General features: G+C 36.8%; 1 protein-coding gene across 1 annotated transcript in view; it reads right to left on the bottom strand.

The window, feature by feature from the left end:
* LOC136882510 (probable ATP-dependent RNA helicase DDX10) overlaps positions 1-12,680 on the bottom strand; it is a 154,553-nt gene that overhangs the window by 61,681 nt on the left and 80,192 nt on the right. Inside the window, exon 8 of the mRNA XM_067155132.2 lies at positions 4,560-4,746. Coding sequence (XP_067011233.2) covers positions 4,560-4,746 — 187 coding nt within the window. The remainder of the gene's footprint in view (positions 1-4,559; positions 4,747-12,680) is intronic.

Here is a 12,680-nt window from a genome sequence, read left to right as displayed (position 1 = left end):
TTTGATGTATAAACGCAAGTATTACATGCATCTTAAATTTGTATCAAATACAATTTAGTTATAAATACATTTTTTGAGTAATACAAATACTGGTATTAAAAATTCTTCATATAATGGTCACACCCTACTATTTTTTCAAAAATTTTGGTATAAAAAGTGCGACGATTATGCCGGGAAATACGGTACGACTTTTTCCGTCATGAGGGCATTTTACGTCGTGTATCCGCGGGTACAGTGTAAACTATATCTACCTTATCTACAGATGAATTATTAAAAGGTGTGAAAAACACGAGAACAAATATGAAAACCTTTTCTGCAGGGGCTCATAAAATAACAAATGCAATGAAAGTTGTGAAAAACACCAAATATGAAAACATGTGCACAGAGGCCAATACAAATATCACAGTATTATTGCAGATCACACTCCTAAAACAAATGTTAGTAGAAGCTTTTATTTCAGAGCAGAGAGTTATTAAACATTACTGTCTGGTCACACTCTTTGACAGTGAAATGGAGGTTACACTCGACCATGTGCGACTAGCAGGAATAACAATGGCCGCCATTTTGAATCGAACAAAACTTTGACCAACTTAAGAGATTGAGTAGAAAATCAAAGGTGCGAGTTCAACATTTGCGACCTCTGCGTGCTTCAAGATGTGGGCGCCCAGTGCACTTTCTGAGAAATTTTAATTTTGTCTTCATTAGTAAGGAATTTCACAACTTTGAAGGGCTGATTTCATACTTCTTCACTATTTCTCCTTTCTTTCCTCCTTTCTCCAGTTCTTGAAGTATATAACATTTTTCTTCTAAAGAAAACTGCTTTCGCTTCTTTTGATCCATATTGGTGACAGAGTTAACAATGAACGCATCGTGAGACGCAAATAAACGAAATGCAGTACTGAGTGGCGTACAGATGTGAAACCATAACGTTCATTGGTTGACTGTGAATGCGGTGTTCCTACCGAGCCAATAGTGTTACTTCTTATGTATTGGTTACTTAGAAATAGATATCTAGCTCGACCAATCGCGTACATGTATGGAAAATGGCTATCTGAACCTATCATGTAAACGTGAATACTGTAATCCAATTTGCACAACCCAATATTTGAAGATAGAAAATTGGCTTTAATTTGTGTTTTATGAATAAGAAATTAATCGTACATAATGACGTTCAGTACTGGTACACCAAAACTGAACAAGTGTGGAGTTTTATTTTATCTCCCGTATGCAGTTATCAGACTGTGCCACATAAGAGGCTTCTGATAAGTTCACCTGCATACACCCCAGCATCAGTGGGTAGGGTCTGACACATCCCACTCTGATGAGTCTAGTGTCAGACCTAAGACGAAATGCTGGTTAATAGAGCAAACGCCTGAAAAGCCATACATCCAATTTTTGATCTGATTTTTGATATGCTCTATTGGTGGAAAAATATCTAATTCCCTTCATGGGAATTTAGTATTACCGTTTGGAATTGCTAGGCGAGCATTAATTCCATTGTGGAGTTTTATCTCCCGTATGCAGTTATCAGACTGTGCCACATAAGAGGCTTCTGATAAGTTCACCTGCATACACCCCAGCATCAGTGGGTAGGGTCTGACACATCCCACTCTGATGAGTCTAGTGTCAGACCTAAGACGGAATGCTGGTTAATAGAGCAAACGCCTGAAAAGCCATACATCCAATTTTTGATCTGATTTTTGATATGCTCTATTGGTGGAAAAATATCTAATTCCCTTCATGGGAATTTAGTATTACTCTGTTTGTTTGTCATGACATGATAGAAAGACAGCTCAACAAAATTTCTCGAAATTCAGTATTTAATTTCAAGGACAGCTTGGCATGTGCATTTGGCTACTTATAATATTTTATTAGTATACAGTGGTGTAGCAGAGGTGCCAACCTTTGAAGTGGGTAATCAGTAATTGCCCTCCACGCCAGAGAAAAGTTTTGAGTCAACTCCAAAGCATGCTCCTTCCTTCTCGATAATGACACCCCTTTTGCCCTTCCCTCTAGCAATCTATTCGAAAGTATATCATATTACACAATAACGTTTGCACACAACCTGTTATACTCTGCACGGCCTTACTTCTAAATTAAAGTTTCGCAAAACAAATGAGCATCGCCTTCTCTCTGTTGCCAGCACGTTACGCCTGCGAGAACAGCTGATGCAATATGACCGCGGTAAACAGCCCTTGTAAACTGTAATACATACTCAGAAAAACGAATGAATATGGATTGAAAACAAATTCACAAGAACAATAAAAGAGAATGAGGAAATAATACATCACTAACAGCTAATGGCTGGCACAGAAAGAAGGTTATGGCCTACAAAGGGAACACTTTACTGATCTCAGAGTCACTAGAACCCTCCAACAATATGAAAAACACACTAAATATTGAAGGAAAATGCAAAAGATCGCGAACCGCACCGAATACCACACACGCTGAGCGAGATAGGTTAACCACGTGGCGAATGTAAATATTCGAGTTGGCAACTGGGTTTCGAGATCGTGCTCTGCCGATATAAATCAATATGAATGGCAGCTTGGGACTGGTTGGATGTCTATGCTTCAGCGCATAACCACCAGACAGAGCCAAAATCTGCTAAAATGTCAATTTAGAAGTAGAGCCGTACGGAGTATAGTTCTGTGATAAAACATTCCTTGTAGCTTGTTTCTCATGCAGCATGTGCTTTTCAGTGTAGTTTTTCTTGAAGCATCCTTCCCACTGTGATGACATTTTCATTTTCTGAACCATAAGCGATTCCAGTGCAGATGTGCTTAATGTAGGCCTCACTTCTTTCTGTAAACTGTCACACACACTTAACACACCAAGTACAACATTATTGAAGGATTTATAACGGAGAAGAACAGCGCCTGAGCTCCTTGATTCATAATGAATTTTACAACGCTTATAGGTAGCAAAAGGAAGTCACGATCTAATAAGTATCGTTGCAAACTTAATCTCGATATCACCACTACTAATATATAAATTACTACGTTGCCTCTATCATGAAATGGTAGGGTATCTAGTGAACCAATGTTACTTTCTGATCACATTTGTAGTTATTGCTCTGATGCTATTTCCTGCGAACAGTTTTTCTTGTAAATTTAATACATGAGCACTTTCTGCAAGTTTGGAATAATGTGGCCAATTGTTGTAGCATAAAACACTCTGAAATCCCACTTTTATTATTTAGTTGGCCAGGGCAGCACGCGGTGAGACGACAGCGGGTGCGCGGTGAAACACATTAACTTACAATGTTCGCCACTTGTAGCGCAGCGGTGCATTTCTCCCATCAGTGCACAGAGCCTATAACTGCAAGAGATTTGGAATTGAATCCAGGCTTTTGGCAAGCAATCTAGTGATTAGAAATTGTATCACACACACCCCATCCCCCACTCGCCTATCCTGCTGGCCAACATTCTGATGATGAATTTCTTTTTGACCAACGGGACTCAATCTGATTAACCATGATGTCAGACTTCATGCCTTAACGATTATGGCCACTGGGCGGGCTTGTGTTTTTACTAAGTGAGGAATAATAATAGTTGCATTTATCATATTTTCCATAAACTTCCAAACATCTCCAGAAATACTTATTCTATCTAAGAGGTGTAAATAACAAAACTTAAAAAAAATTAAATTTTAAATTATATATTTCTGATTGATTTTTACTGTATGAGCAATAATAATGGAGATATTCAGAAAAATACATTTTATGAAGTATATTGGAGTAAAATGAAAATGTTAAAGGTCCACCTTTTCAATACCATGAATGTTTATTGATGTGAATATATATCACATAACGTTTAGAGAAGGTTGGTACTAGTTTCGACACTCACTGCGCGTCATCATCAGCCAACAAATCAATAAACATTCATGGTATTGAAAAGGTGGACCTTTAACATTTTCATTTTACTGTAATCCCAGTTCAATACGGAACAAAATGAAGTTTCTAACTTCCAAGTATATTGGAGGATAACGAAGATGATTAATGAAATGACAGAGGGAGTTGGCCGTGCGGTTAGAGGCGCACAGCTGTGAGCTTGCATTCAGGAGAAGATAGTGAGTTCAAATCCCACTGTCGGCAGCCCTGAAAATGGTGTTCTATGGTTTCCCATTTTCACACAGGGCAAATGCTGGGGCAGTACCTTAATTAAGGCCATGCCGCTTCCTTCCCATGCCTAGACCTTTTCTATCCCATGTTAAAAAAAAAAAAAAGTAAAACCCAACCTACTGAAATGAGAAGGAAAGATCACTGAAAGAATTAGGGATAAAGGAATCATAAAGGAGAGAAGGGATGAAAACCCTAACATCACTTGCCAGAAGAAAACAAAATATGAAGACCTACAATTTCCCTAAGTTCCTAAATTTATCAACAACATTGTTTTGCTAAATTTATCAACAACATTGCTTTGAATGACTACTGTTGTTAGCTACCATCTGTTCTGTTACCATCCATCTCTGTTAGTTTCCATCAATGATGGGCACACAACAGCTGGTCCCTAGCTCTTTTAAACTGAAAAGTTTTCAATTTACAATAGCAATAATACCTGATTCTTTTAATGGGTATCTTTTTGTTTTCAAGTTCTTTCACCATAGCTTCTTCCTCAGAAGGAAGCAGAACAAGCAGAGATTCACCTCCTCTGTGATAGCGTGCTGTGCGACCTGCTCGATGAATGTATGTGTTAGCATCTTCTGGACAGTCGAGCTGGACCACCCAATTCACTTCCGGAAAGTCTAGGTAAATACACCAAAGAAATGAATGACTGTGCTCTGTACTCACTAAAAGTAAAACCTCAAGTAAATACTGTTGTAATAGAATTTTTAACAAAAGGAAAAACACATGTCACAAAAATCAGTCAGGCTATGAGAACAAAATTGTTCTTTTTTTCAAATTATTAGCATAGATAAGGTTGAAATCATACCTAGCAGAAATTCACTATGTGCCCATCACCCTTCATAACATTAAAAGGAAGTTCAAATGATGGAAATATTACCTGGAGTTGCTTTCAGGAGAGAGATGTGTTCATTGCAATAGACAGGGTTCAACCCAGCCCACCCCAAGAAGTACTTTTATAACCTAATGAAACATGGCATGCACCAACGTCCATTAGTTGAGCTCCTGCTAGCATTGCCCCCTTGGTGGCTGACGAATCATGGGAAATGATGTGTCACTCATCCCAGATTCCTTTACCTACTCACGCAGAATACAAGTCAAAACTGTAAAGGAAACAATGTGCAGTACAAAACAACAACATTTGGCTATGAAACTCTGTCAGGATATGTGCAAATCAATGAAGTGCAAGTCAATCAAGCATACTTCATTAATTCAACTTTACGCCACTATTGAAGATAGAATGAGCAGCTGTCACCATAGAGAATGCTAAATGCCAGAGGCATATTGGCGGCTTCAATAACCACCAGAGCTAATGAACATAAAATAAACAGAGGTATTGAATAAACACTTGGGCAGATACTCAGATATAACAACGTGCTGTTTGTACTTCCTAAATAGGCAGCCTTGTGTAACATGCTGTCACGTCGTCTGCAAAAGACTCGAACAAAGGACACGCATACCATGCCTAGATGTCTGCGCTGCAATAGGTGACTACCAATATTAATGGTGATAGGCACATAATGAAGTTTACCCACAAAATAATTAGTATGTTGTATTTCTTGTTGTTATTGAATTTTAAAATATGTATGAATATTATAATCATCATGCATGTAAACAAATTTAATTTAATTTTAAATGAAATACAGTAGAAGCCCGCTATAGCGAGAATTCATTCATTCGTCATTCATTATCAATGTAGACTGATGTGCCTTTCAGTGTTCAGTCTGCAAGCCTCTCTGAATTTACTAAATGTCACCACAATCCTCTATTTGCAACTAGTGCAGTGGCCTCATTTAGTTCTGTACCTCTTATCTTTAAATCGTTAGAAACTGAGTCTAATCATTGTAGTCTTCGCCTCCCTCTATAACTCTCCATAACAGAGTCCATTATTCTCCTAGGTAACTTATCCTCCTCCATTCGCCTCACATGACCTTACCAACGAAGCCGGTTTATGCGTACAGTTTCCTCCATCAAATTCCTTCCTAATTTAGCCTTTATCTCCTCATTCCAAGTATCCTCCTGCCATTGTTCCCACCTGTTTGTACCAGCATTCATTCTCATTACTTTCATGCCTGTTACTTCTAACTTATGAATAAGATATCCTGAATCCACGAAGCTTTCGGTCCTGTAAAGCAAAGTTGATCTGAAAACAGACCGATGTGAAGATAGTTTTGTCTGTGAGCTGATTTCCTTTTTACAGAATACTGTCGATCGCAACTGCGAGCTCACTGCATTAGCTTTACTACACCTTGATTCAATCTCACTTACTACAGTAAAACCTCGTTAATTCGAAGTCGTTGGGACTCAAAAATCGGATTTCGAATTACGTGATTTCGAATTAACCGCCAATTCGCAATTTAGAAGTACCAACCCTTACCGCGTTACTAAATATTCTAAGGCCCGTTACCGCATGCAGTTAACTTTGATTCACAGTTTATACCTTTCAAATGCCATGAAAAAGAACTATTTCCAAAATGTATCCAAGAAGGTGCATTTACAGTATTCAAATAATGCACTCTGATTTCTCACTGGTAAACATAACCTCACGCAACGAAAGAAAAAGAAAGAAAAAGCACGATTCAAAGACGAGGAGAAATCTATGCTGACTCCCATGTGCAAGTGCTTTATTAATTGGATTACTATACTGTATGCATTTTAGATGCCTTGTATTTACACAGAAAGTACCCGATGCCCTTAAAATTGAACTTTCCTGCGACTCTATCCTTGTACGATTTCCCGCCATGGCACTTCTCTCGTACTTCAGAAATGTAAACACTTACCGCATCACAAAGTATTCTAAGACCCATTAATACATGCAAATACAGTAGAGACAATACACGACACTTACGGATTTCGCCTTGCTAAAATGGGAGACAATTCGACGGTGGCGCTCCTAGTGACCTGACCTGAACAAATCGCGCTAAATTCAAATATCAATGGAAATGTATATACGGAAATGGATAAATAAATTATGTCTAGCAGGAAAGTGGTATTGAGATATTAATTTCGAAGTTGCTAAAGCAATTCTGGATAAATGAATGAAGAATTACTTAAAAGGTTATTATTCAAAGACTGAAATTAGACATATAAACAAGGTGTGAAATGGACTGCTGTGAAATGGCTTGATCTTTCATTTATGCTTTACTTTTTTAGCTTTAGCATACCTGCCTGAAATCTTACGGTTGGATTTGTCTTTTTTCCTCATTTAAAAACATTATATCATCACATTAAGACATTTGTCAATAAAAATATCGGCACATTCCTTACACATATGATGCAATGAATTAACATTTAATAGCTGGACAATTTTCCTCTTAACATGAAGCCTACTAACAGAAAGAAAATCTATAAAATCTCGGCTTTAATCTGAGAAGAGGGATAAAAGAAAGAAAAGTTTGAAAATGTTGTCGATGGTGATCCTTTGAGGATTATTTACGTACAATTAGAGTAAAAATGTAACATACCCTTGGCTGTATAGTCGAGGATTTTTAAAGTCGCTGGCCTGGAAATGATCTGAACAGATCTTATAATTCTTATACAAGTGTAACGTCCCTTCTTTCGTATACACTTTATCCAAATCGCTTCTGTGACATTTCAAAACCCACAGATCACACCTACAACAACACATCGGTATTGAAGGTTAACTGCTGCACTATACAATAAAATATGCGTATTATATTTTAAGCCCGTTAAAACTTGGGTCGAGCAGGTCAGAAGATTATGAAGTACTATAAAAATCTCTGTCACTGGAAGAATATACATGCAAACACAATATTACTTACATGTTCTTGTCACGAGGGAACCTGAAGAACGACCGTGCATTTTTCTCTACTTCGTAATTACTGCAGCCAAACACAGCACATACCTTTCCCCTCATGTTGATAGGAGATATCAAGGAATGACACACGCTACTATTTAATTATGTCAACTCACTGAAAACGCATAAATAACACCAAAAACTTCACACAAAAATACACGTGCTCTTATGACAGAATCAGTACCATTCAGGTCTATCCGCTACAGTGAGCTCCAATAGCTGTCCCTCGATATCTCGCTCAGTGTCGCGTATTGTCTCTACTGTATTTGATACATGCAATCACCTCGATTCACAGTTTAAACCTTTCAAATGCCATGGAAAAAAAAAAAAACCTATTTCCGAAATGTATCCAACAAGGTGCATTTACAATGTTCAGATAATGCACTTGGATAAATCACTGAAAACATAACCTCATGCAACGAAAGAAAAAAAAAAATCGCACAATTCAAAGACGAGAATAAATTATGCCGGTTCCCCTGTGCAAATGCATTATCTTTTTGGATTTCTGTACTGTTTGCATTTTTAGATGCTTTGTACTGGCATGGAAGGTGCTCGATGCCCTTAAAACATTGTAGCTTATCAAACTTTCCTATGACGAGGCGATAAAGTATCTCGCGCCCATGTGCATTGCAACACACTACTATGACCCCCATCCCTCACTCTTGTACGATTTCTCGGCTGGCAATTTCTCCTTTAAAACCATAAGACTGTTTTACCGGCAATGACAATATTGTTCGGTGCGTATGAATTTATTATATGAGCCACGTTCTTTCGTCAATTGTCGGCATCGCCAGTGTTTGCGGATTCTGTTTTCCCGCACACTGACTGTTGCGTGATATTACGGCGTTCTTTAAAAGGTTGAATACAAAAGAATTCCGATTTCATTCAACTTAGTAATCATGAAGCGCACTGTAGATCCACCGAAGTGAGTGTAAGTGCGGAAAGTTACCCCTCCACGTTCCGGAACGCGCGTTCTATTATGAAGCGGAGCGGATAAATTTCGAGTTGAAATTACTCTGTAACATACTATTATTTTAAAATGCAAAGGCAGTTTCGAATTAAAAGTCTGAATTTGTACTTCGAATTACGAATTATCCGCATTTCGAAGTAAACAATTGAAATAACATGCTAAACTGTATCTCATGTTTCCGGGAACGAGAGCTTCTTCAAATTAGGCGGGATTTTGAATTACCCGATTTCGAATTATCGAGGTTCTACTGTATATTACCATCCTGGGAGAACACACAACCTAAATACTTGAAATTATCTACCTGTTCCAGCTTTGTATCACCAATCTGACATTCAATTCTGTTGAATTTCTTACCTACCGACATCAATTTACTACTTGTATTTACAATTCTTGTTTTTATTATCCACTCAATTCAATACATTAAATGTTTATTGTCTCTAAAGGGACATTACAATACAAACGTTAATTGGGACATGTTTCGCTTGCTGTATCGAGCATCTTCAGCCATCTTTTATACGATTTTTTCAAGGTTGAGCCATACATTAAACCTTATTTATAATAATTTTGTTCATTGAAATTTTTTGTCACTGCTTAAAAAGTAAACAAGTAAAAATTGACAAATAAATTGTATCATTAAAGGACTACACGTTAATTACATAATATTGATAAAATTTCGTCACTACTCAAAATGTAAACAAAAAAAAATTTATTGACAATTAAAATGTATCATTAATGGACTAGACGTTAATGACATAATATTGATGTCCAAGCCATATTAAATATGCCAACTAAATTGAAAGATTTGGCTAATTCTCGTTTGTTTCTTGATTTTTCAAATACTGTTATTGTATTTATCGGGGTTTCAAATGAAATTAGTAAAAGTTAAAGGATTAAACTTGCAGTATTTTTTCCGTTGAGAACTACACCATGATTAAGGGATGGATCATTGGAGGTTTATACTCTGTTGTGTGCATCATACAATCTTCAACTGTTTTAAGTCGGCCTATATTCACTGGTCAGTTTGTTGTTTAGTGTAGTTTAAAGGGGCACCAATAATTGTACATACTGTAGATAGTATGTGTTGTACACTGCATCATTATGGATAATTGTCCCCCCTTGTTTCACGCTTTTTTATTTAGTTGTGCTCGTAGCAGTACTGAAACTATTTGTCGTTGTGTTTTTACTTCTTGTGTTATATGAATTCATAGAGTATAAACCTCCAATGATCCATCCCTTAATCATGATGTAGTTCTCAATTAATGAAAACACAACGATAAAATACTGCAAGTTTAATCCTTTAACTTTCACTAATTTCATTTGAAACTCTGGTAAATACACTAACAGTATTTGAAAAATCAAGAAACAAATGAGAATTAGCCAAATCTTTCAATTTAATTGGCATATACAATAAGACTTTGCCATCAATATTATGTCATTAATGTCTAGTCCATTAATGATACATTTTAATTGTCAAACAAATCTTTTTGTTTAGTTTTTCAGTAGTGTCAACATTTTATCAATATTATGTAATTAACGTCTAGTCCATTAATGATACAATTTATTTGTCAATTTTTACTTGTTTACTTTTTAAGCAGTGACAAAAAAAAGGTTATTGTGTAAAACATTTTCAATGAACAAGATTATTATAAATAAGGTTTAATGTATGACTCAACCTTGAGAAAATTGTATGAAAGATGGCTGAAGATGCTTGATACAGCGAGCAAAACATGTCCCAATTAACATTTGTATTGTAATGTCCCTTTAGGGACAATAAACATTTAATGTATTGAAATGAGTGGATAATAAAAACAAGAATTGTAAATACTATCAATTTAGTCTTCGAGAGGCTAATTTTCATACCATACTCATTGCACCTATTTTCAAGTTCCAAGATATTGGACTGCAGGCTTTCAGCACAATCTGTCATTAAGACCAAGTTGTCACCATAGGCCAGACTGCTTACTGCATTTCCACCCAACTGAATCCCTCCCTGCCACTTTATACCTTTCAGCAGATGATCCATGTAAACTACGAACAGCAAAGGTGAAAGATTACAGCCTTGTCCAACCACTGTAAATACCCTGAACCAGAAACTCATTCTACTATCAATTCTCACTAAAGCCCAATTGTCAACTTAAATGTTTTTGATTGATTTTAATAATCTACCTTTAATTCCATAATCCCCCTATATGGCAAACATATTTTCCCTCGGTACCCTGTCGTATGCTTTCTCTAGATCTATGAAACAAACATGGCTGTCTATTCCTCTCGTAGCATTTTTCAGTTACCTGGCACATACTGAAAATCTGATCCTGACAGCCCTTCTGTGATCTGAAACTACACTGGCTTTCATCCAACTTCCTCTCAATCACTGATCGCACCTTTCCTCCTAAGATGCCAGTGAGTACTTTGCCTGGTATACTAATCAATGAGATACCTCTATAGTTGTTGCAATCCTTCCTGTTCCCTTGCTTACAGATAGGTGCAATTAATGCTTTTGTTCAATGTGAAGGTATCTTACCAACACTCCATGCTAACCTTACTACTCTATGAAGCCATTTCATCCCTATTTTCTCACTATACTTCACCATTTCAGGTCTAATTTCATCTATTCCTACTGCTTTATGACAATGGAGTTTATTTACTATCCTTTCCACTTCCTCAAGCGTAATTTCACCAACATCATTTTCCTACTCCCCATGGGCTTGGCTGTTCGCAACACCACCAGGAAAATTTCCTTTTACGCTGAGATGATCTTCAAAATATTCCCTCCACCTCTCCAGTGATTCCCTGGGATCTATTATGAGTTCACCTGAACGACCCAAAACACTGTTCATTTCCTTTTGCCTTCCCTTCCTAAGATTCTTTATTACTGTACAGAAAGGTTTCCCTGCTGCTTGACCTAACCTTTCCAGGTTATTACCAAAATCTTCCCACGACTTCTTTTTGGATTCAACAACTATTTGTTTCGCTCTGTTTTTTTTTTTCATCTACATACAAATTCCCTGTCTGCATCAGCCCTTGTTTGGAGCCATTTCTGATAAGCCTTCTTTTTACGTTTTATAAGCTGCTCTCACTTCAGCATTCCACCAAGATGTTCGCCTTTTCCCATCTTGTAATCTATAATCTTCATTTCCGTATTGACAATTGCACAATTAAAAATAGGAGAGGATTTCCACCAATCAATACTTATTTATTGTACACATTAAACTACAGGACCGGTTTCGACCTCATATTCAAGGTCATCTTCAGCTGAACCATATATACATATTAATATAATGAAGCTTTGATTAAGATTGTGGTGTTGAAGGAATGCCATATGATGATGATGTACATTTAGTTACATACAAATGGGGCACGCCTTAGCGTGAGCTGGCGTATATGTCATTCTGTGCAATATTGCAACTGTATGTCTAAAATGTTGAAGGTCTTAAAACTAGTGTATAAAACACGTCTTTTCCTAAACTAACTTATATATATGTACAAGATAAAAACAATACATAAAAACACTTCATGTACATGAACATTCGTTCTTGCTTGGTGGTCAATAAATACGGAAGTTAGTCGATGTATTGACCACCAAGCAAGAACGAATGTTCATGTACATGAAGTGTTTTTATGTATTGTTTTTATCTTGTACATATATATAAGTTAGTTTAGGAAAAGACGTGTTTTATACACTAGTTTTAAGACCTTCAACATTTTAGACATACAGTTGCAATATTGCACAGAATGACATATACGCCAGCTCACGCTAAGGCGTGCCC

The sequence above is a fragment of the Anabrus simplex genome, chromosome 1, assembly GCF_040414725.1.
Source record: "Anabrus simplex isolate iqAnaSimp1 chromosome 1, ASM4041472v1, whole genome shotgun sequence".
Classification (NCBI taxonomy): domain Eukaryota; kingdom Metazoa; phylum Arthropoda; class Insecta; order Orthoptera; family Tettigoniidae; genus Anabrus; species Anabrus simplex.
Note: the sequence above shows the minus strand (reverse complement) of the source record. Positions and strands in the feature narration are given on the sequence as shown.